The sequence below is a fragment of the Gopherus flavomarginatus genome, chromosome 1 (genome assembly GCF_025201925.1).
Source record: "Gopherus flavomarginatus isolate rGopFla2 chromosome 1, rGopFla2.mat.asm, whole genome shotgun sequence".
Classification (NCBI taxonomy): domain Eukaryota; kingdom Metazoa; phylum Chordata; order Testudines; family Testudinidae; genus Gopherus; species Gopherus flavomarginatus.
The window spans coordinates 120360665-120386652 of record NC_066617.1 but is presented as its reverse complement, the minus strand read 5'-3'; the positions used below and the strand labels follow the sequence as shown (position 1 = coordinate 120386652).

General features: G+C 42.6%; 1 protein-coding gene across 3 annotated transcripts in view; it reads right to left on the bottom strand.

The window, feature by feature from the left end:
• The window catches only part of LOC127058608 (perilipin-3-like), a 109859-nt gene that overhangs the window by 74296 nt on the left and 9575 nt on the right, over positions 1-25988 (bottom strand). Inside the window, exons 1-8 of one of the 3 annotated variants that reach the window (XM_050968801.1) lie at positions 12589-12725; positions 12040-12102; positions 10937-11017; positions 3111-3190; positions 2544-2739; positions 1365-1447; positions 813-1065; positions 152-348 (exon numbers count right to left, since the gene is read on the bottom strand). In XM_050968801.1, the coding sequence (XP_050824758.1) occupies positions 152-348; positions 813-1065; positions 1365-1447; positions 2544-2739; positions 3111-3190; positions 10937-10949 (822 nt within the window). In that variant the 5' untranslated portion in view covers positions 10950-11017; positions 12040-12102; positions 12589-12725. Of the gene's footprint in view, positions 1-151; positions 349-812; positions 1066-1364; positions 1448-2543; positions 2740-3110; positions 3191-10936; positions 11018-12039; positions 12103-12588; positions 12726-13140; positions 13217-16121; positions 16211-25988 lie in introns of those variants that run through there. The other 2 variants (XM_050968814.1, XM_050968811.1) reach the window with 2 other exon arrangements.

Sequence of the window (25988 nt, the reverse complement as noted above, 5' to 3'; positions counted from 1 at the left end):
TATGCTCAATGCATCAAGAGTAGAAGGGTCTCGTTACACAGCACAACTATGAATGAGGCCTAAGCCTCATTGTACCACATTCTAGACACATGTGGTTAGAGTGTTCCCTGCCCTGAAGGGCATCAGTTGTAAGAGATAGCGGAGTTCCTACCAGTCCCATGGTTTCATGAAGCTGGGAAAGAGCCTCTCTGATGCTTTGACTGGTGTGTCTCATCTTGTTTAGGGAGTAGCGGTAAGCACGTTGGCGAAGTTTGGTTGACAGGGAACCTAAACGCACGAAGTAACTCCGATGCTCTTGCGGTTGTGCTGAAGAGATTTCAGCCCCTTCCACAGATTCAGCAAGTTCAGCTAGAGGGAACAGAGTTCAGGTTGTTCACCCTCTCAGGTTAAGAGATGGTGAAACAAGTACAAGCCATACTGATCTGCTAAATCTTAAGCTCCCTTGTAACAAGCATTTGTCTTAGCACCTATCAAGTACCACAGAGGTAGTTTCAGCCTTAAAACAAAAACCTACATGCCACACAGCATTACTACAACTTTGCATACTTTACTAATGACTAACTTCTAATGAAGTCATGACCATCATTCCTTCTAGTACCACCCTGTCCCCACTTGTTGCTCAAGTCATTTTACATGATTACATGCCCACCAACTAAAGTCTTAAACCTCAGTCTCAGCTATGAAGAGGCTGTAGAATGAGCCTGCATTTGGTGCCAGAGAAGACTGAGAAGCCTAGAGAGACATTTGGCCCAAAGGGACGATTACCCTAAACTTTAAGATAATAGACCTGTCACTCATGTGTGTGTTCTGACCTAGTTCATCATCTGTCATGGGAAGATAGTGATCCAAGAGCTCTTCAGATTTCTCCAGCACTGCTTCCATTGCACTTATGGCCAATTGGCCCATTCTTGATTCCACAACTGTGCTCATGCTGTCAGTTACCACTGATTTGGTGGTCTTCATACTGTCCTGCACAGCCTCTTTGGTCATATCTACCACTGTGATCATGGTCTCCTTGACCTCTTCCAGACTGACAGAGGTCAACTCCTGTGTCTCAGATGTAGCCTAGAGAAGAGTGATCAAGCAAGATCTTGTACAGTAATTCAGGGTGATACCACCACATTTACCCAGAAATGGAGGTTGGGGGAGGGGATTACCACCTGCTCTGCCCCATAGGTCAAATCTTCAGGGGAAGAACTGCATCTTGCTGTTAAGCATCAGACCAGAGTTTTATTGAGACACTAGCTCCTGCCTCTGACCACTTTTAGTATGGAGTGTTCCTCTGCTGGAGGAAGCATCCCATTATTGGCATCCCTTTCATAAGGTCATGATGTTTTGTCTAGTGAGAGGGTGGTGAAAGTTACCTCATCAGCAGTCTGTTGAAGGACTGGTAGATTCCCCTCCACTTTGTCAGGTACTTCAGAAACACACTCCTCCTCTGTTGTCCCTATAGAAAAACCAGAGTTCAGTTTCTTATTAGCTCCATTTTGCTATTGTAATATTTACAGAACCTGGCTCACATCTGTAATGAGAGCTTCAGTTCTCCAATATGTTCAGGCAGCAATTGTTCTGGGTTGTAGGTGCTCCACATTTCCCCCTTCCTTCCCCATGTAAGGTGGTTCCCTCCCTCTCCAAGTTATGAACTCTTTTGTAAAAATTTTTATGAAAAATGGTGTCCCCTTCAATAGTTCCATGTTTCCTCTCATGCATCCTAATTGGGCAACTGAATTAAGATGGTTTTGACTAGCAGCTGAACACTCTCTCCTCCCATCTATACTTACTGCAGAATTGTCTCTTACCCAAGCATTCTAGGCAACACTTTCCAGGCTCCCTCTCCAAGTGAAAGGTTTTTATGTTCTGAATAAAGTGCAATGATCTCACCCCGTAGTCTTACAGCTCTGAAGCTTTTTGATCAAACGTCCCTCTGGAAGGCACCAAGAAGTTTTTGCAATGCCTTGGCTGCAAAAAGTCCAACTAACTGTTCTCATGAAGGAGACAAGTCAGGGAGCAGCCATTGCTGTTGAGCTATTGCCTGATAAGCATCTAGCTAAGAAAAAAAGTTTAGCAGTTGTAATCTGTGTGCAGTGTTGTTGTAGCCATGTTGGTCCACAGATATTAGACAAGGTGAGTGAGGTAATATTTTGTTGGACCAACTTCTGTTGGTGATAGCCTAGAGTGAGCCTCTCTGGTTGCAGAATGAGGAGATCTCATTTTGCAATTAGGTACCTGTCAAAGAGAGAGTGTTGCTCCTTAAAAGCCAAGAGATTAGCACTAATCTTACCTCCTGGCTACAGTGAAGGTTCAGCAATAGTAATTAGTGTAAGCAAAGCCCTTTGTTAGCCTCTGGCAGATGTTAGCTTACATGCATGGGCTACAGTATTATTCCTCTGTAGTCACACTACTCCCACTGCCAGCTTCTCCTCCAGTACTGATCTTCATGCACCTGATTTTAGAGATGGAAGCTTCCTGACAAGGTGTGTAGAGCCTACTGTTGAGAAATTGTACCACACAAACAGAAAGGTCTGCATATATGCTTTACTCACCCTCAGGTTCAAGTTTAGTTACAACTGGCTGTGCACTGCTAACTGCAGCACTGGTTATGGAGGTCACTCCCTTCTCTGCCATGTCACAAATGGACCTCACATAGGGATGGCTCTCCTTGGTGGAAACATAGGCAGTCGCAGCCAGATCACAGGCAGAGTTGACTAAAGGTAGACTGGCCACCCTCCTCAAGATATTCTAGTGAGGCAAGGGACAGAACAATGAGTCAGAGAGGCAATGTTCTATACTGGGGCTGAACCTTTACTTTTTCAAGTGGTTATACCCTTGATGTGTTAGCCCCAATCAAAGGATTCTTGAATGGTCAAAAATCTGAAGAGGTCCAAAAGCTGCTTATAAAGTTAGCACTGAAACTGGATCACTAGGTTAACTAAGGCAAGAAGAATTTTTAAATATCATTATATACCAGGCTATTTTGCAGCATCTGGAAGAGCAACTGCACGAATCTCTAGACACCAAAATATACATATGTGAAACCCGCTACCAGATAATGGCCAGCCATCTTTCCAAGTCACATGTTGAACCAGCAATGCTTAAGAGGGAGCACCTACCTGTTGCTCTTCCTCCCCATGCTCTGGGGATGCCATAGTTGTGTCTTTTCCATTAGAAGCCATGGTATAATCAGATATACCTGAAAAGAGCAAGAAGAAAGGTCTGAAGTTACAAGTTTAGGGTACTGTAACTTTTCCTTACGACAAGAGTGATGTTCTACTCCAAAGGATGACTAGAAGGAATGGCAGGGCCCTCATCAGATTAACAATGAATATTTAGAGGAATAGTGAACTGAATACATTGTCATGACTTTTTTAAAAGCAGAAAATATTTCAGTTCTGCTACAGCTAAGGAGAAAGCAAGCAGAAGAATTCCTTCTCATGACGGAGTGGTTTCTGTTTTTCTGGAGAGTCTATTAAAGGCAGTAGGTGTCACTACTACTAAAACCCATTTAATAGCTCTAACTATGGGGGGGGCCCCCCCCACTGGAAGGAAGAGAGAATAGGATCCTGTCTCATCAGCTACGAAGCTTAAGGCCAGGGAGCATGAAGTTTCCCAGACCCAGCTTCCCAACCCCTGTCCTACCCACAGCTTCTTAATACAAAGATTTACACATATAGACATTTATTAGTCACATAAGTGCAAAGCCCTGACCAAGGAACTGTATAAACAAATGGAAAAAACCTCACCACCAAATCCCACTCCTTCAAGGACTGGCCCACTGACCTTTCTCAGTTCTCCAGACAATGCTTTACTCCACTCACAACCTGGTCAGATTTTATACACCCCTGGTGATGTAATTGTGAGGGAAGGGAGTGAAATACTCAGGACTGACAGTTCAGGTAATCAGGGAAAAGAAGGCTTTTCTAACCAATAGGAGAATGCAAATCCTTTCAGGACTGCAAAGATTGGGAGAGAGTTATTCCCCAAATATGATTCCATTTAACTGCACTGGGTCTTTGCTGTCATCCAGCTGAACTCACTTTGAGTCCACACCCTGCCTAGAAAGAGTTCCTACTTAGGATGGGTAACATTTTCAAAAACACCTGTGTGACTTAAAAAGTCATTGATTTTCATTGCCCTTTCCAATGGAAAAAGGGAGAAAAAAGTGTTGGTTTTTTTTTTAAAAAGGTAGAGAAAAGGGTAAATAATTGAAATGGAACTTTACATTTTAAGAAAAATCTAAAAAAAACAAAACATAAAAAACCCCAAACAAATAAAAAATCAGCCAAATATAGACCACCCCTGGTGGTAAGGTTGCAGATAGCAGTGTGTCTGCTTCACCTGCATATTGGCCATAGTTTCAAAGTAAACAACTGGCACACAGGAACAAAGAGTGGCATATTGGAGACAGGTAGTTTTTTCCAGTGGTTGAAATATTAGCCAAGGATTTGAGCTGGGTTCAATTTTATGCTGTACCTCAGACTTCCTGTGTGACCTTGTGCAAGTCACTTAGTCTCTTGATGCCTCAGTTTTCCCTCTGTATAGTGGGGATAATATGGCTTCGATGCTTCATAGAAGTTTTGTGAGGTGCTCAGATACTCTGGCAATCAGGGCTATATAAATACCTTAGATAGAAAGTGAAGCATTTTCTTGGGGAACAAGAGTTGGGTAGGGTAACTGGAAGAACTTGCCCTTCTCCACCTTCATCTTCCTTTCAGAAAAAAAAAAGGAACGTGTGCCACTTTCTGTTTCAGGGAAGGGTGAGAGAAAAGAGTGTTTATCCTTTTGTCACCCCTTCATTGCTCTCCCTCAGAGTTTGAATTGGAATTGGATTGAACTGGAAAAAAGGTGGTGGTACTGCCCCAAATCCTGCCCACAATCCAAGCTCTGCCTATATGAGATGCTACTTACAGCAGATTGTGCAGGTGTAAAAAACATGAGCACAATATTTCAGCAACTGCAAGAAGCAAATTAATAGTGTGAAGGTACAATTTTTAGAAATCTCTCTTGAAATGGGAGACATTTACAACTACACTATTGTTTGATTCCCACCCCCTTGGATGTTTTCCATGCCAATCAAGCCCTGTTTGGTATGGTTCCCTCTGATCAATGAGGAGCTTCTGTTGAAGCTATATACCAGTGATACTCAGCGTTCAGTGGTCCAGGAGCCATATTAGAGATCAACATTACCCAGTCGTGTGGATTCATTTTTTTATTTACTACAGTACTATATTATATTTAGTTGTATATATATATATATATATATATATATATATATATATATATATGATAACCTAATTGGTTAATAACATAGGAAAAGCATCCTGATTGGTAAATAACTTAGATTGGTTAATAATTAAATCAGTGTTTTAATATCCCATGCTGCAAAGAGCCACAAGAGGCACATTAAAAACACACTTGCAACTTGCGCGCCCTAGTCTGAGTATCACTGTTACAGACAGTCTGGAATGGGCCTAGATAAATAAGAAGTTTTGTAATCTTTGACTCTCGTAAAGACTGGATTGCTAAAGAAAAAGAAAGCTACTGGGGCAAAGAACAGCAATGAAGCTGCCAAACCTGAAAAAGATAAGTAAAAACTGTCTAACTGAAGAAGCTAACTAACACTAATCCTGATGAAGGCGGTACTGGATGATACATTCTGACAATACTGAGTCCATGGACCAGGTGAGGATCCCATTCTGTCTGCCACCATGGCTGGAAGGAACTGTGACAGTTGGTGCTCCACACCACTTTTACTGCTCGGCCCCCGCAAACATCTGGAATCACAAGAGAAGGGTGTAAGGTAGTGTTCCAATGGCAATAAAAAGTTCCATTGATCCTGGCTGTGCCACAGGTACATTCAGTGCTTACTTTGTGTCAGGGCTTGCCAGGACTGAGCCCCGGCACCTTTAGGCTTGGCCATTCATAACCCCGGCACTTCTGGGCTTGCCGTATCAGTTACGAAAGTAAAAAAATTCTTGATCACCAGCACTTAATTGCTTGAGTTCCAGCACCACTTTCATTACAAATTAAGCACTGGGTACATCTCAAGAGTGGGAATATGCAGAGGCCACTCAAAGAAGAAGATTAGTTATATTGCGGTCCTGCCCAGAACATCTCTGGGATAAGGATGAAGAGGAGAGAAGAACTTTGTTCCTACCAGGGAACTAGTTTGAAGAGCCTCCCAGATGCTTTGGCTGGCATCCCTCACCTTGTTCTGGGAATGCTGATAAGCACATTGCTGGAATTTGGTCATCATGGAGAAAGGGCCACTTTGGTCCTCTAGTCTGACCTCCTGTATAACGCAGACAATAGAACTTCCCCATAGAGGAAGTACGTTCCTCGGGCAGCAAATGTTTATGGGTAATGGCATTCTGTCCATTCTTGGGGCTGCAATCCAAGCGGCTTTTTTTTTTTTTTTGCTTGGGGCATCAAAAATGGTAAAAATGATAGAGCTGGCCCTGTCCCCACAATAATTCCTAGAACAGAGCTTTTAGAAAACCTTCGCAGCACTTGTTCTACCTGCATCTTAGATACCAAGGGTTAGCTTTTCAAAAGTATTTAGGAACACAGAAAGGTAAATAGGCACCTGGTGGGATTTTCAAAAAATTCCTAGGCACATAATTCCCATTGATAGAGATAAGCACCTTGCATTTTGAACATCTCACTAGATCCCTATCTGTATCTTTAGGTGCCTCAATACCTTTAAAAGGCTGGCCCTTTGGCAACAGCACTACTATTATCATTGTTTGCCACCAATCTAGTGGTGGAATTGTTTTAAGGAGAAATTGGGTAAAATACTATTGCTGTTATTTGTATTATGGCAGTGCCTGAAGTCCCCAACTGACTCAGGTCTTGTTGTGCTAGGCAGAAGCAGAAGACGGTCTCTTTCCCTAAGAATTTATAATCTAAGCAGACAATGGCTGGAAGAAAAGATTATCCCTATTTTACAAATGGAGAACGGAAGCACAAAGAACTGAAATGACTAGTCTGAGGTCCTACAGGAATTTGTGGCAGAGCTGGGAATTAAATCCAGATCCACCATGTGTAACCACTTTTCCTCTGAAATTAGCCAGTGCTGATTTTCTAGAAAGGTCAGTGTTCGTAAAGTATCTCTTCCTCATTTAATAGCATTTACCTTTGGTAAGGAACATAACCATTGGCCACACATTTACATTTCCCCTATCCATGAAGCATTACCACCCCCCAAGGGACAGCATGTGCTCCAGGATGTAAACACACTCATACTAATTATTTATAGGAGAATGTTAATGCAATTCATTAGCAAGAGACCTTAGTCTCACCCTAGTTAAGGTTAAAGCTAGCCTTCCACAATCAGTCTGTTTTGAACCCCATTGCCTAAGGCCCTGGTCCTGCAAATACTAGTCCTTCATTAAAGTCCTCTCTTTTGAATAGCTAAGCATGTGCACAAGTCTTTGAACTAAATTTACCAGAAATAAACCAAGTTGTGTGACATTTCTCTTATGACAGGGTAGAGTTTCTTTCAGACATTTGAGACAAATTGGGGAAGGTATTTGGGAGCTCCGCATATACCAAGAGGAGATGGTTTTACTTCTTAAAAATGTATCTTTTTGACATGGCTCCAATTCCAAAACATCTTGGCCGAAACACTCCATGGGATTTGCCTTCGCTAGGGAAAGCAGATGTATTTAGTTTAGGCTTGCCTAATATAAGGCAATCTCTATTCTTAGTATAGATGTAGCCTTCCTAGAATTCATCCAGCTGAAATTAAGATTAGGTCAGTATGTGTCAGGTCAGGTAGGTCCAGCCCTCAACTCAATCTGTTTACCTAGTCATGATATTTATTCTCCTCTCTTCTTTTGTAAGGTGGTGTATGTGTTGTGGAGGGGATCACTGGTAACTCTGATTATTTTTTCTTATGGCCAGAGGAGTTTAAGGCAATTTATGCATACATGAGAAATTCTCTGGGGTTCCTACATTTTCATGTGGATTATTACAGAAACTAGGAATTTAAGAACAGCTAGATCTTTTCCTCCAAGTATAGGAGTTGCATCTGGCACAGCTCTCGGCACATGGGATATTTATTGAGCAGAGTTACATTGCACAAACTCCTGTAGTGATTGTGCCCCTGCTGGGAAGTTCACAATTGCAGCCCAGTAGCACCTAGAGGCCCACCTGAGACTGAGCCCCATTGTGTTAGTTACTGAGTATAAGCACAGCGAGAGCTCTCAAAGTACTTCATAAGTGTCATCATTCCCGTTATACAGATGGGAAATGGAGGCATAGAGCATTGAAATAACTTGCCCTGAGTCACACAATGAGTTAGTGCCAGGCCTAGGAATAGCAATTCAGATCTCTGAATTATAGTGCAGTGTCCTATCTTATCCCTGGGATGACACTCCTTCACCCTGTTCAGCTCTTCCAGGTGTCCCTCTGAGTTTTGTCTTGGCTTTCAGCTTGAAGTGCAGCTTTCTTTGGAAGGCTTGGTTTCTTAGAGTTGGCAGTGTATTAATGCACAGAATATAGGCTATATTTGCAAAGTCACAATAAGAATGTGAAGAGTTCACTTGAGAATCAGGCCATGACAAAATTAAGCTCACAGTTACAGATTTAACTGCATCTTCTTTACATGGATGTAGTATGGTACAGCCTTACACACATGATCACATAGCATTTATCGCTCCTCTCTCTAAACCTGACAGAGTTACAACTTTTTCTGGTCACGTATATTTATGTTTAACTATTTTCACAGAAATGTCCAGTTTATCTTTAGATTTCTTACCTGTGTCTTTAAACATTACCCATATATCATACAACCTTTTTCTTCCACTTAGGGTCACCCAGAGGATTCAGGGGGCCTGGGGCAAAGCAATTTTGGGGGCCCCTTCCATTAAAAAAAGTTGCAATACTATAGAATACTATATTCTCATGGGGCTCCCTGTGGAGCCCAGGACAAATTTCCCCACTTGGCACCCCCGCCTCCGGCCAGCCCTGCTTCCATTTATAAATCTGATGGCTGCTTCTGCAGTACAATTGAGGAGTATAAGGAAGCAAACTATGAAAAGAGCTATATGCTAACTGCATTTGCAAGTCAAAGAGTTCTGTTTCATATGTTTGGTGTAATGTTACACAATAATGGTTACTGTGTATGTTTCGTACACGTGAGAGATAGGAAGAGTGTTTGACAGCTAGACCAGAGGTTGTGGAAGAGGAATATTAGTTAGTATGCAATACAAAGTGATAGTTTTCAAATGCCTGCTAGGCACAAGGGTTAGAATTGAACGGGCAGCCTCTACTTTGTCATTTCCTGTGCTTAAGTGCTGAAGCATGCAACCTGGCTAGAGCATCCACGTGATTTACAAGGTGTTGAAGAGTACTATAGTGTGGAACTGTGGGGCTAAATGCCACTGTGAGACAAGGTGGGTGAGGTACTCTCTTTTATTGGACCAGCTTTTCGTGGTGGGAGAAACAAAGTTTCAAGCTACAGGGAGCTCTGCTTCAGCTCTGGGAAACGTACTCAGTGTCACAGCTAAATACAAGGTGGAACATATTGTTTAGCATAAGTAGTTACACATTTTTTGATAATACATACTCCTATATTGTAACATTTCACATATTACATGATCATCTGTAGGAGAGAGCTCCTCCAATGGTGGACTTGGAAACACTTGTTTTATGAGACACAGCCCTATGAAGTCTTTATTAATGTTTCTCTACAGACATGAGTCACACAGGCACTCCTGTCATATCGCGTGTAGAGTACCTGTGGTAGAATGAGCGGTAGGTATTTTACTGACTGTACAGTGGGAAGGAAAAAAAATAAGAAGAGGCTGGGAAATTTCAGCAAATTAGAACAAATAATTAGTCCTTGGCCGTGCCATTGATGTATGAGGTGTGACTATCTAAAGCTGTGGGGTAGAGAGAGGAGAGAGAGAGAATAACTCTGGAGCCTGGCAAGCAGGGCATCCAGCTGGCAGAGCTGGGGGTAAAGCATTCAGGGTCCAGTATCCCAGCTCCAATCACTAGACACAACTCAGCTATCTAAGCCATCTGATTCCGGGACAGGGGCACTCAGTCGTGGACTGCTAGCAGAGATAGGAATTTCTCTTTATTAGAGGGATGTGACTTACAGCACATACCCCTGTTACCAGCATCTCCTATTTGACTAACTAGGTGGCTTCCCACCTAATACACTAGCTCCTATGAACTGAATTCTAAGGTGCTTAGCTCTCCCCCTTCATTGCATAGGGAGCCTAGATGCTTAACTTGGGAAGCTTCTGCTACTCCTGTCCACAAAGCCTAAAAGTGTGGGGGGGCTCTTGGCACTTGAACTGTAGTCCCACCCCCCCATGCCGCCCCTTCCCCCTGAGCCACCACTCTCATTCCATCCCTTCCCCCCAAGACCCCATCCACCCACTCACTCACTCCTCTCTGACCCCTCACCCAATGCTCACCCCTACGATTGGTAAAAAGTGAGGGGCCATGTCCTCCTCGCACTCCTCTTTGTGGATTGCAGTGGCGTTCCTGTGATTGTGTAGGCCCCTAAAAGTTGAACATTGCAAATGCTCAGCATTCCAATGCCCTAAATTCCTTTGAATGAAGCCCCAAGTCATTCCTGCAAGAGTTTGCAGATTCTAAAGACTGGAGGAGCATAAATAATGAAGAGGGTTACTGATGCGGAGTGATCTTGATTGCTTGGATACTATTTGCTTGCCGCTATCTTACCATTTTGACATGATCAATTGTTATAGGGAAATAGTTATCATTTAAGAACAAAGAATGTACATCATACTTCCAAGATGGGGACTATTCTGGTAAGCACCAGTTGTGAAAATGACCAGAAAAGCATAATGGATAATCAGATGAACATTATAAACCAGTGAGCCACTGTAGCGAAAAGGGCTAATGCAATCCTTAGATGTATCAACAGGTGAATCTTAAGTAGAAGAAAGGTTATTACCTCTGTTTAGCATTGGCAGAACTGGCACTAGAATTCCTTGTTCAGTTCTCCTGTCCACAATTCAGGAAGGATGTTGAAGAACTGGAGAGTATTCAGAAAAAAGAGAATCTTGAGAAAGATTTTAAAAATTCAAAATCATTGTTTCAAAAATTTTACTTTAAACTGGAAAAAAATCTAGAAAATTTTGGTGTATTTTTTTAAGTTCTCTTTTTAAATTTTCATTGTGGGAGTTTTTCAAAGTGTTTTCATTACGAATCAGGGGAACAAGATTTGTAGTTTCAATTTCCTGACAAACTGGAAATTCTAAATTTTGATCAGATTTGGTTGCCATACTATTTAATTCTCACATCTTCCCTTTCTCTTTCTGAAGTCAAGGGCAGAAGCCTGACTTCAGTCAAAACTCAATTAGGCCCTTAAATTTTAGAGACTGGTAATTAGGAGGAAAGATCATATTGGCTCAGTTAAAGATTTTTCTTAAATAACCTACTGGGCTAATATGGTGAAATTGTAATATAGCTTTACAGAAAGCTGTTGGTTTTCAAATCCTTTGGCTCCCATGGGTATGTCAGTTGGTTCCTGGATTTAAAAAAATATTTGAAGTATTTCTTCTGAAATGGAGCTGTGTAACAATATAATGCTGAATGCAGGAAGTTGGTTTCTTTTTGGCTGGCAAGTTTTATTTCAGGTGCAGCCACATATCAAAGCATACACAATGCCACTTAGGGCAGTGAATGCCAAATATTGATGGCTTTTTCCAGAATGCTGGCAGGTCAATCAGTATATAAGCCACTGCCTAAACACAGCCAAGCATGCTGTAAATTAGCTGCACCATAAATGCAGTGATAAAGGAAGGACACTTATGAAGGTTCTTGAAACCTACGGATGACCCCCTCCGCCCAAGACATGTAGTCCTCTGTCCTCACACACACAATCCTTTCCCACTCAACACTTCCTCTTCCTCGATCCCTCCCCAAAGTCTTCCTCTACAGACCACCTGATGGCCTCAAATAGTAGGGTATGAATATATTGTTTACACACACACACCCCGCAACTCCTTTTGAGAAAGGAAGGGCTAATGGTTTCCGCTAACAGTGGCAGAGTACCTTCTGTGGTCAAGCAAGATTCAGAAAGTGCATTTCCCTCTATGAAAATGGAGATTCAGGCACCTAAAAGGCAATCAGGAGAAAGGTACCATTGACATATCGTGTACAGTTACTGCAAATGGTGGATCATCCTCTCTTGCTGACAAATCACAGTGAAACCATACACCCAAGAGGAAAAGTGATCTATGGTCCTCAGACCAAGATGACAAAATCAACCTGGCACAGACTTATCCAGAGAGAACTTAAGGATAACTGAACCAGCCACATGAACACCCTCATATCAATAGCAAAGTTTAATTGTTAGGAGACATTTTCAAAAATCTCCAGGAAAAAAAAAGAAAACCACACACACACACATTTTGTATCAAATAGAGAGACAACAACAGGTGGAGATTCAAAAATCTTAGTCAAACAATGCCTCATCTGCTGCTTTCCCTCATGCGTTATTTAGTACTACCCCATAGGATTGTTATTCTTTAAAATCTTGACCAATAAAACATTTAGAGCATTATAAGAGATACAAGATACCATATGTAGATTAAGCCCCACATGCTCTCTTCCTCCCTCCCTAGCCATGCTGACTGATAACAAGGCTTGTTCCATTGCCACTCTCTGCAAGGGAGAGCTACACCAGGCAGGAGCCATCTCTTATGACTCCAAAGAGCAACTCACTCTCTGGAACACATACAGTTATCACCAGTGTATGTAGAAGCATCTACCTTTTCTACACAGGGTGTGGCAGAGAAGGAGCTATCTGGCTGTGCAGGGACAGCCCTTGGAGGCTGGCTGAGGAGATTAACTATTGCTTCCAGTTGTTTGTGGATGATAGCTGAGGCTACCCCCATGCCCCTCAGTTGGGTTTCCATGCTCTGTATGGCCTCAGAGTCTTCCCGATGGCTGGTTTCTAAGAACTCCAGTACTCTCTTACTTGTTGCAGACGTGACTCTCTCACTTTCTGTAAACTGAAGTTTTGTCGTCTCCTCCTAAGCTTAGTGGCTTCGAGAAGCCTGCCCCCCTGGTGCCGCTGCTGGGGGGTCATCTCCTTCTTTGAGGTTGTTCTTCCCAGTAAGTACATCACAATGACTTGGTCCTGCAGCAAACCTGTTACAAGCAGCATCTTCTGATTTCTCTCTGTCCTCCAGGCCAAATACAGGAATTATACTTCCTTCATGCTCCCCTTTAAGGCCAGAGAAATCCAGGTTTGAGATTTCATCATCATGGCTGCCATATTTAATATTCACTTTGTTGCTCCCACTCTCAGGATGGCTGGACAAAGCATGAGCTGCCACCAAAAGCCCAGGTTTACTAGCATGTGCACTGCTGCTGGTCTGTGATGGTCCAGCCTTCTCCCTGTCACTTTCATGGCTCTGAGCTAACACACAAGAATGATTATTCTTCTAAAACAGCATTCCAAGATGCTGGCCGATGCCAAGACCTAACCATGCTTCTTGCTCTGAACCAAGAATACACCACAGCAATATCCCTTCAGAAGCCATATTAAGACATTCCATTTCACCCGGGTCTAGTGGAAGTACAGGTACTAGCTGAAAGTGTAAAGAGAAGTTCTAACAGATATGTATCTTTAATGTATACAATATGGTAAGAGCATGAGTTGGGTGTACGGAACTGGGATACTTGGTTTTGTCATTAAAAATATGACTCAGTCCCTACTCGGTCCCTTCTCAATTTGTTCTGTTACTCTCTGGTTGCAAAGGAGTTAATTTCTTTCTTGAACAGGACAAGCAATGCAGTGCCGGGGGAAGTCACCACATAAATGTGAATGAACTATCAGGAGCTGTCAACCTATGAACTGAGCAATAGAATCATGGAATATTCCGAGAGCACCGTATGAATTTAAAAAGTCATATTTGTATCAGTCTGAGCTAGGGAATAGTTACTGGACTTTCCTGCAAGAATTAAGAGATAATTAATACAAAATGACCAAGCCGGTAAGCCTCACCCTTCTTGGGGGAAACTACTTAGTTGGATGGTATAACCTGGTTGAAGAAGCCTGGCAAACAACTGAACTGAAGTGAGGCTTGCTATTCCCATGAGTTCAATTTCTTTAAACTGTATTTCAATTGGACATAAAACCAAACCAAAGGGCAGGAAGAATTGCAGCTTAAATCCCCAGTCTGGAGAGAAAAAGTGTCATGGGACTCCTCCTCAAGAAAGACAATGGCTGGAGGTCTGAAACCTATAGAGGGTGCCTTCAAGGAGATCATGAAGGGATCAGAGGTGCAATTACCTCAGGAACCGTGACAGTTGGTATATGGTCTTTTTGAAAATTAAGATGTAATAAAAAATCACTATATAAAATAAAGGAGTCAGACCCTACACATACTACATCGTGTGGTGTGAAGGGTCTCCCCAGGAGGTGGGAACATTACCCTGAGTTACAGAAAGTGTGTGAGGGAATGTAAATGTTTTAAAAAGAATTACAGTGGCCACTCTCTCTCTAACGGTAGGTGCCTTCATTACCATGTGCCTGATTATTCATGAATGCTGGGCACCCACAACTCCAGCTGTAATCAAGGGGAAGTGTGAGGATGGGCTGGGAATACAGTTTTATGATCCAGGGCTCTGAAGGAACTATAAAAGGATTTGCCTTGAAAGAGAGAGAAGGAACGCATGGCAAACCAGGATATAAATCTACAGCACATTAGAGTGCTGCACACTAAATGGCCGTATGGACCTTGGTGCCGTGTACTAAATGTTTCCCAGTGCACAATGATCTGCTCCTCTTTCAAAGACCAGTATGTCATTGCATACTAGGTAAAATTTACTACGCCGAAGCAGGGTCCACACAGCCACTTAGCGTGTTCGAGATTTACACCTGGCTTGCCACACACAAAGTCTCTGTCTCCACAAGTCCAAAAAGTGACTTCAAATAACTCTCTACATTGAAGGTGTAGAGGATCTGAAGAGGCACTTCTGTCATCAAAACTTTCCAGGGCTAGAAGCAAAGTGCCTTCCCTAACAACAGTTGGGAATCACCTCTTTTAAATTCTCTAAAATTCTCATCCTAGAGGGCTGAGAAAGCTGACTTTAAGGATGGACATAGCAAGGTGAATATGGCCTCAGACAGAGTAATTTTGGGAGACAGAAGCTCCATATTTCTGGAAGTTAGAGAAAGAGGAAATGTCTTAGAGGCAAGCAATTTTTCTTTTTTCCTTTTCTTGTTTGAAAACTCATCAACTACCCCTAAGTTTGGAATGTTCAAATAAGTCCCAGAAGACTAGGTGAAATAGTGAGCAGAAAGGAGGGATGGTGGTCAAAGATTCACAAGTAATCAGCTGGTTACAGTTTTCCACCTACACTTTCTCTCTCTGTGTGTCTCTTTTCTGCATTGTGCCTTTATTTCTGCCTCATTTTTAATCTTTCAGGAAAAAAAAAAACCACTATTCCTGTGAATTTGAGTTCCTTAAACTGTGTTTCAGTTGGACTTGAAACCAAACACAGACACAAAAACCCACCATAAACAAATTATTGAGATGTTTGAGTCACAGGACCCTACAATATCAGCCTTACCATAATTTCTGGTAGGCTCTTCTCAAGGCCATATTACAATTGCAGCAGACAAAGCGAGCAAGAGCAACATGTTGACACTTTTGCTCTGCAGACATTTCCATGAAGTCGTGTTGCAAGCAACATGTTTATCCTTCTTCTGAAATGTACCTCCAGCCCCCTTCCCATCTGCGCCAAATATTACAATATCCAGTTCATGAAACTCTAGATAACGCTCAATCCACTTTCTCTTCCATCCCACACTTGCAAATCCTGCTGTGATCTCAGAGTTAGAACTGCGACTTTAAAGCTCTGTTCTGACTAGAGTGTGAGGGAAGGTAACGGTAAGCTCACAGTGCTATTCATCTGTATATCTCCAACTACTTTACATAGGAATTCACATAGCATTGCCTCCATTTTATGGGAGGGTGGGGAGGGAAGCAAGGCAGAGATGTGAAGTAATTTGCCTAAGGTCACACAATAGTCAGTTTTCCAAATAGAAAGCAGTACATTCTAGCTGCATGTCACGTCTGAGGTAAGTACAGAAATCCAACTTCATCCCATGATTTACTCACCTTGAGGTTCAAGTGTAGTCATAACTGGGGGTATATCACTGATGGTAGGATCACGGGCAAATGTGATGTTTCCATGGTGTTCCGTTTCAGAGGTAGAAGCATGGAACCCAGGCCATTGTCAGCATGGACTAAGAACTGACTGAGGACCTTGCTGAATACATCCTACAAAAAGAAGCATCATGTCATTGACTTGGAGGAAGGACGGTCACTGTGGAGATTGAATCGCCTATGTTTCCAGGAAATCAGTCCCTCTGGAGCTGTTGTGCATATTGACAATAGAAGTCTCTATGGGCTGAAGACTCAAATTAAATCAAGCTACTTCAGGAGTCTAGGTATCCACTGCAGGGATCTATTTAACTATGAGGTCTAGTAGCCAAGGTAAGAGTACTTATCTTGCTAATTTCATGCAACTTGCAAGAGGCATTTATTAAAGATTGGGTGTGCCTTTTTGCTTCCTTATCACATTTCCAAAGAAGGCTTAAAGAGCTTTGTTATTCTTCTTGCCAGTATCTCCACAGTATCACTGCAGGGGAGGAGGCAGAAGAGTAATTCTGCATGTTTTTAATATTAGAAATATTACACTAACTTTCCCTAGGTTTTCTGGAGTACCTAGGAGGAGAAGGGTGCTTAGAAAATGGGCCTTGTGCACTTCCACATCTTCCTTGAATTGGGAGAATTAAATCTTTTAGAATAACTAACTATCTTTTCCCACAAGTTGTATGATGTGTCAGACTCAGAAGGGTGTTAAGAAACAAGTTAACAGTATGACTAAACATCTCTTTCCCTCAGCTGTCCAGTTTAGTGTCTCTGTGTGAAAATTAGAATCTCAATGAGAGAAGGGTTAAAATGTCAAAAGATTGCTAACCAAGATTATGCTTTTGGAGAGGTCAAAAAAATAAAATCCTTTCATGTTGTTTCCATGTATTATAAAGCAGAAAAAAAGACAGGGGCATAAGATCATTCCCTCTCCCCAGTTCTCTGTCCAGGTTCCCTTAATAGGTAGGGTCTTCCACTTTGAAAGCTAGAGGGCCATTCAGCTCAGATTGGACACGTACCTCTTCCAATAACTGCCCGTCATCAGAAATGACTATTATTAATAAAATGTGGTTGATTGAGTCGTAATAACGTCTGGGAGTAGCATTGTGCTTCAACATCATCTACAATTATCAGCTGTGACAAAGTTCCTCCTCTACCTTGGTGGATCCTGCGCTTATTGGCAGATTTGCTCACCTCAGTGATCTTCCCCACAGTCTGGGTCAACTTCTCCTGTGTCTGATTAATTAAGCCTGTCTGCCTTAATGGTTCTAGCAGGTGCCTGATTACTCTAGTGCAACCCCTGCTTTGGTCACTCAGGGAACAGAAAACCATGCATCCTGTGACCAGTATATTTGCCCTCTACCAGACTCCTGTACCCCATTGGTTTGGATCTGTCACATATCCCTCCCCCCTGCTCAACGCCAAGGGGTTGAGCAGCTTGGGATGCCAGACAGTGCACATGTGACAAGCCATCAGCATTGCCATGACGGCTCCCTGCTCTTTGTTGCATACGGAACTGGAAAGGTTGGAGGGATAAGAACCACCTGGTCACCCTTGTGTTCTTCTCCTTGTTTTGCTGCATCCATTGAAGAGGGCCATGGTCGCTCACGAGGACAAATCTGCACCCAAGTAGTAGCACAATGCTTCCAGGGCCCATTTTACAGCGAGGCACTCTCTCTCCACCACTGCATATTTTTGTTCCCTCGGAAGGAGTTTCCTACTGAGGTAGAGAATCAGGTGTTCCTCCTCCCCGATCATCTGTGATAGAACGGCCTCCAATCCTACTTTCGATGCATCTGTCTACAGGATAAATTCCTTGGTGAAATCAGGGACTATCAGTACAGGGCTACTGCAGAGGGCAGTCCTTAGGTCTGTGAATGCTTTCTCTGCTGTGTCAGACCATCTGACCAGATTAGGTCCACAGGCTTTTACCAGGTCTGTCGGGGCTTGCCCTTGTGGCAAAGTGGGGGATAAATCATCGGTAATACTCCACTACACCTAGGAATGCCCGGACTTGTTTCTTGCAATGTAGTTGGGGCCAATTTTGGATGGCTTCCAATTTGTTCACTTGGGGTTTTACCAGACCTTTTCCCACAATGTAGCCAAGATATTTGGCCTCCGTAAACCCCACAGCACACTTGGCAGGGTTTGCTATAAGGCCAGCTCGCCTGAAGCTATCAAGGACTGCCTCCACCTTCTCTAGGTGGGTTTCCCAGTCTGGGGTATGAATGACCCAGACGGTCCACTAGCTCATCTATGCGAGGTATGGGGTATGCGTCGAATTGGGATACTTCGTTTAGTCGCCGGAAGTTGTTGCAAAACCTTGTGGTGCCATCAGGTTTGGGCACTAGCACAATTGGGCTGGACCACTGACTGTGGGATTCTTTGATGATCATGATCCCCAACTCCAGCATTTTTTTTTTACTTCTGCTTTTATTTCCTCCCCTTTGGCCACTGGTACCTGATAGGGCCTCGTTGTTATTCTGGCCCCAGGGTTCACGACGATGTGGTGATATGCCTTGGTTGTTCGACCCGGTTTTGTCAAGAACACATCTTGGTTCCGGAAGATCATCTCAGACACCTCATTCTTCTGGTCTGGTGTTAAATCAGGAGACACTCTCACCTGTCTGGAAGGCTTGTTTTCCTGGGTTAGGTCTTTTCGGACAGTTATGCATGCCTCTTGTGCATGCCAGGGTTTCAGAAGGTTGATGTGATAAGTCTGTTCTTGTTTTCAGCATCCTGGCTGCCGTACCTTGTAGGTTACTTCCCCCACGGTTTCAACCACCTCATAGGGCCCCTTCCATTGGGCCAGAAGCTTGCTTTCCGCTGTGGGTACAAACACCATCACCCGATCCCCCGGTTGGAACTGTCGGACTTTTGCCTGGCTATTGTAATGGGTTCTCTGGGCCTCTTGTGCCTTTTCCAAATGATCCTGTATAATAGGGGTGATCCAGGCTATCCGGTCTCGCATCTGTATTACATGTTCTATTATATTTCTCCCCTCATTGGGTTCCTCTTCTCAGATCTCTTTGGTGATATCTAGTATGCGACAGGATTGATGCCTGTATAATAACTCAAAGGGGGAAAACCCAGTTGAGGCCTGAGGTGCCTCCCGGATAGCGAACATAAGATAGGGTAGTAGAGTGTCCCAATCCTTCCCGCCTCGACTTACCGCCTTCCATATCCTTGCCTTGAGGGTTTGGTTAAACCTTTCTACCAACCCATCCGTCTGCGGATGGTAAACTGATGTTCTCAGGGTATGTATATGAAGCAGTGTACAGAGGTCCTTCATTAATTTTGACATAAATGGGGTTCCTTGGTCTGTTAATATCTCCTTTGGTAGCCCCACTCGGGCAAAGATCCCCACCAGCTCTTTGGCTATAGTTTTAGAGGCTGCATTCCTCAGGGGGACGGCTTCTGGGTAGCAAGTAGCATAGTCCAAAACAAGAAGTATCTATTGGTGGCCCCAAGACGTCTTCTCCAGAGGTCCCACTAGGTCCATGGCTATTCGCTCAAAGGGGACTTCTATGATGGGAAGGGGTACTAAAGGTACCCTCAGGTGGGGACAGAGACTGTGCAGCTGACACTCTGGGCAGGACGCGCAGTATCTCCACACTTCATGTACTCTGGGCCAGAAGAAACATTGTAGGATTCGTGCCAGGGTCTTCTCTACCCCCAAATGCCCCCCAAAAAGATGACTATGAGCAAGACTTAATACAGCGCCCTGGTGTTTTTGAGGTACTAGGATCTGCTGTACCTTCTGCCCCTGTACTGGTGCAACTCAGTATAAGAGATTCTTCTTCATTATGAAGTAGGATACTGGTCCCTGGGTTTTCCCTTCCACGGGGACCCCATCTATTTCAGTCACCTCCTTCCTAATGTTGTCATACCTTGGGTCTTCAGCCTGGTCTCGTCCAAAATTTCCTCTCCTGGGGCTAATCTGCCCAAAAGCTAGGGGCCCAGTCTCTGTTGCCTGTACTGGTTCAGAAACATTAGGGTGGGGGTCAGTTCCCTCGCTGTCCTTCGCCTACCAGTGCAACAACATCATCATAGGTGGAGGGTTCGTTCTGGCTTACCCAGGCACAAAGGTCTGGCGGAAGTCCCCTCATGTATCTGTCGATGACCAGAACCTCTAGTATCTCTTCCAGACTCCGGGACTCCGTTCGCAACCACTTTCGTGTGAGATGGATGAGGTCATACAGTTGGAACAGCAGGGTTTTGTATTCCTGGTACCTTCACTCGTGATACCGCTGGGTCCGCACTGGGACTGCACTGCCGTCGTTACCCCAGAACTAGACAGGATCTCTGCTTTCAGCTGGGGGTAGTCTGTTGCAGCCTCTTCAGGCAGATCATAGTAAGCCTTCTGGGCCTCTCCACACAGGAATGGGGCAAGGAAGCCAGACCACTGATCTTGAGTCCAGACATCCCATAGGGCTGTCCTCTCAAAAGCCAGGAGGTATGCCTCTACATCATCCTCCCGTGTCATTTTCTGCAGCCAATGGCTGGCCCGTATGATCTGCATCCCATCATGGCTGTGGTGCAGCTCTGTAAGGGTCTTTACCTGGTTTACCAGTTCCCACAACATAGCTCGGTTTTGAGAAGCCTGGTCCATCAGCAGGCAATTAGTCTCTTGCTGCAGCCGCACTGCCTCCTGTTGGGCAGCTGTCTGGACACAGGTAGCCTCCTGCCAGGCTGCTGTAGCTTGTATCAATGCCCATACTAAGTCATCCATTGTGGTGTAAAAAAAAAAAACCCTCTACCTTTTTATTTTTAATCACCCTCCTTCTTCTGCTGCGCTGTGCATGCCAAATCCCACCCCTGACACCAGTTGTGACAAAGTTCCTCCTCTACCTTGGTGGGTCCTGCACTTATTGGCAGATTTGCTCACCTCAGTGATCTTCCCCACAGTCTGAGTCAACTTCTCCTGTGTCTGATCAGGAGTTGGGAGGTTTGAGAGGAACTTGGGCCTGCCCTCTACTCCGGGTTCCAGCCCAGGGCCCTGTGGATTGCAGCTGTCTATAGTGCCTCCTGTAGCAGCTGCATGACAGCTACACCTCCCTGGGCTACTTCCCCATGGCCTTTTCCTAACACTTTCTTTATCCTCACCACAGGACCTTCCTCCTGGTGTTTGATAATGCTTGTACTCCTTAGTCCTCCAGCAGCACACCCTCTCACTCTCACTTTCACCTCCTTGCAACTCCTGCTCCAGCTCCTCACATGCACTTCCTCTCCTCTGGCTCCCCCTCACCTGACTGGAGTGATCTCCTTTTTAAACCCAGGTGCCCTGATTAGCCTGCCTTGATTGGCTGCAGGTGTTCTAATCAGCCTGTCTGCCTTAATTGGTTCTAGCAGGTTCCTGATTATTCTAGGGCAGCCCCTCCTCTGCTCACTCAGGGAACAGAAAACTACTCATCCAGTGACCAGTATATTTGCCCTCTACCAGACTCCTGTACCGCACTGGTTTGGATCTGTCACACAGCCTTTCATGTTTTTTCTAGAGCTGATGGGAACATTTTCAACTAAATGTAATTTCACCTCAGTATGCTGTTTAGTCAAAGCCAGAACATTCCACAGAAACTTAGCAGTGTCAACAAAGTTTCTGATGGGAAGGCCTCATATCCAGGGCTCCCTGGTCACTTCTGACCAGAGAGAGAGAGAGAGAGAGAGAGAGAAAAACCTGAGCTTTCTGATTGTAAGACACATTTTTAACACAAGTCTATTTTGCAAAAGCATTCCAAAGTTTTGTTTTCATTTTAATGTAGGACAAAAACAAATACTGAAACTTCAAAAGTTTTCGTGAGACTGAACTGTCATTCTCTGACCAGCTCTAGATTTTTCTGAAGCCACTACAGCAATAACAAGGACTGTATAATGTGACTGGTTTCTAGAGAGTGATGATACTGAGTAGAACAATCAACAGGTGACTAACACCCAAGAGTTAAGATCAGTAATTTACTTGCAGAAGCCTAAATATCTACTGAAGGCACCTACCTGCTTTGAGTTCTTATTTGGCTTTTGAAGATGTGTTCTAGTCAGATGAAACTGAAAAGCAAGAAAAATTATTGTAGGTCCAAATGGCAGAGTAAGCCATAACCCAGCACCATACAAACAAAACACTGCAGCACAAGAACATGACATACTTTCTATGAAACGCAGTGATAGAAAGTAAGTCCTAACTGTACCCTTCTTACAAGAAGCTACTACAACTAGGATTTAAAGCAGACAAAAGAATAAAAAGGGGAGATGCATCATATCCAACTGTGTTTTTTAAATACACAAGAAACAACAACAACCAGTTCTTAAAGGTTGTAAGGCAGGCTTGACAGAGTCCAGGATTGGGATTAGTGGACAGACGGACAAACCAATAAAATCCACCTTCATTTCAACTCCCTCTTCAAGCCACATAGTTAGAGGCCACACCCAGGCAGTCCAAATACAATTACAGTAGACATAAAAATAGCAAAGCAACACATGGCAATAACCATTTTTCTCCTGTATCTTTTGATAGTGGCAATAGCTGTAATCTGAGCTAGTTTTAGATCTTTCCATTTCACTTCAGACCTGTAGCAAGACAAAGATTTCATACAACATTCAGAGAAAGTTAACTTACAACCGATCCCTCCAAGTACAATAATATAAGGAGCACCCCAGAACACATATATACACTAAAATGGAAGAAATGCAACAATTGCTTGTTATGAAAACTCAAACATCAGAACCCCTTTAATTATGGAATATAGAAATATGAGAAATCTGAAACTGTATTGCCTAAAAGAAACAGTGAGTACTGTACTTAGATTAGGAGGAGATCAAAATATTTGATATAAAATACTATCTCTAAAGAAAGCTAACACAGGGATGGGGTGAGTGTGGGGAGAGAAAGGGAAAAGAGAAACATACTTACCAACCCCCAAAGACAATCTCACCACAAAAAGTTACTCCAAAATCTTGGAGACCTGAAAGAGAAAGATAGATAATTAAAATAATGTATGAACTAGCCTATCTATTTCTTTGATTGGCACTATTCTTTCATTCAACTGGACTCTTCTAGGATGCCACACCCTGACTAGCAACTATTGCTGATTAGGAGAAGCTGTTTTTTCCTTGCTAACACAGACTAGACACTAAAGGAGGAGTGGTGAGTGGTTTCCCAGCTGATTTGGTATGGATCATTTAAAGTCTCTCACAAGTTTTAGAATACTATATTGTAATTATACTAATTATTTGTAGTAGAGTGTTAATGCAGTTTAATAGCTAGAAATGCTGACCTTCCATAATCAGCCTGTTTTGCACCTTTCTGCCTTATACCCATGTCCTGCAAATATTTGTTCTCTGTTGCACAAAGCCTTAACCCTAAATTTACCAGAAATGAAACAAGCTCTATGACATTTTTCCTTCTGCCAGGGCTACATTTGTCTCAAAAGTTTGAGGCAAACTGGAGATGGCATTTGGGAGCTCTGCATATAACAATTGATGTTTTCACTTCTTGAAAATTTACCTTTTTGATTTGGTTTATCATAACTCCCAAACATCTTGGCTGAAACTGTGAAACACTCTGTAGGGTTTGCCTTAACTAGGGAAAGTTTTGAATTTACTTCAGATTCAGCTACACCATGGTAGCTGAAGTCAACCTTTTTTTCTTAATATAGATACAGGAGCCTAGGCTAGAAATTGACCAGCTAATATGTTAAAGATGTTGTCCCAGGTCTGCACTAGGAAAATAGCTGAGTTTAAATCACTTAACTAATACGCATTAGGTTACATGGGTCCAGCCTAAACTCAAACTTTTTCTAGTTATTTTTTTCTTCTTTCTTCTCCCACAGAAGGTTGGGGGAAGAACTGGTAACTTTTCAGGAAATAGAGAGGTAGGTATCTTGGGATAATAGTTAAGGAGTTATTAAAGGTCATTTATGCATACATAAGGAATTCTGCAAGGTTAATAAATATCTTGTCTATTCTACCTTTTGCTGGTATAACTGTCAATTAGGAATGCTATGCCCTCAAAAGCACCCTGTATAGATGCAGATATACTGAGGAGGAAAGCCCTTTGCAAAGATAGCTTACTTCCACGGCTGTCAAGCGATTAAAAAAATGAATCACGATTAATCGTGTGATTAAAAAAATGTATTGCAATTGTGTTAAACAATAAGGAATACAATTTATTCAAATATTTTTGGATGTTTTCTACATTTTCAAATATATTGTTTTCAAGTACAACAGAGAATACAAAGTGTATAGTACTCACTTTATAGTTTTATTACAAATATTTGCACTGTAAAGAACAAAAACAGTATTTTTCAATTCACCTCATACAAGTACTATAGTGCAATCTCTTTATCATGACAGTTGAATTTACAAATGTAGAATTATGTACAAAAAATAACTGCATTGAAAATAAAACAATGTAAAACTTTGTCCTACAAGTCCGCTCAGTCCTACTTCAGCCAATTGCACAGACAAACAAACTTGGATACAATTTGCAGGAGATAATGCTGGCTGCTTCTTGGTTGTCACCTAAAAGTGAGAGTGGGCATTTGCATAGCACTATTGTAGCTAACATTGCAAGCTATTTATGTCCCAGATGCATTAAAAATTCATATGTCCCTTCATCTTCTATAATGCATCCATGCTGATGATGGGTTCTGCTCAATAACTATCCAAAGCAGAGCGGACGGATGCATGTTCATTTTCATCATCCGAGTCAGATACCACAAGCAGAAGGTTGATTTTCCTTTTTGGTGGTTTGGGTTCTGTAGTTTCCGCATCTGAGTGTTGTTCTTTTAAGATTTCTGAAAGCACGCACCCCACCTTGTCCTTCTCAGATTTTGGAAGGCATTTCTGATTCTTAAACCTTGGGTTAAGTGCTGTAGCTATTTTTAGAAATCTCAAATTGGTACCCTCTTTGCATTTTGTCAAATCTGCAATGAAAGTGTTCTTAAAACAAACGTGCTAGGTCATCATGAAATATATGGCAGAATGTGGGTAAAACAGAGCTGAAGATATACAGTCCTCCCCCAAGGAGTTCAGTCACAAATTTAACTAATGCATTATTTTTTAACCACCATCATCAGCATGAAAGCATATCCTGTGGAATGGTGCCCGAAGCATGAAGGGGCATATGAATGTTTAGTATATCTGGAACATAAATACCTTGCAACACCAGCTACAAAAGTGCCATATGAACACCTGTTCTCACTTTCAGGTGACATTGTAAATAAGCAGCAGCATCTCCTGTAAATGTAAACAAACTTGTCTGTCTTATCAATTGGGAGAATAAGAAGTAGGACTGAGTGGACATGTAAGCTCTGAAGTTTTACATTTTGTTTTTGAGAAGTTATGTAACCCCCCAAAAAAGTCTACATTTGTAAGTTGCACTTTCCTGATAGAGATTTTAGTACAGTACTTGTAGGTGAATTGAAAAATACTATTTCTTATCTTTTTACAGTCCACTATTTGGAAGAAAAAATAAGTGAACCCTGTACAGATTGTATTGTAATTGAAATCTATTTGAAAATGTAGGACATCCAAAAATATTTGATTGTATTCTATTGTCTAAAAAGTGCTTAATTACATTGTTAATCATGATTTAGTTGAGTTAATTGTGTGAGTTAAGCTGTCAATTGCAGTCTACTTATTTCATTTGCTGAAGTCAAATGATACTGGCAACAAACTTTTGCTGGAATAAGGTGCATCTCTTTCTAGTGTAGGCAAGGTAGCGTGGCTTTTATAGAATGTAGGTATTCCAGAACCACTAGATCAGTTTTCCCTCTGTAGAAAGAGTAGCTTAGAAAAATGCATCTGGAACAGCTTCTCTCCCATTCACTTTGGATA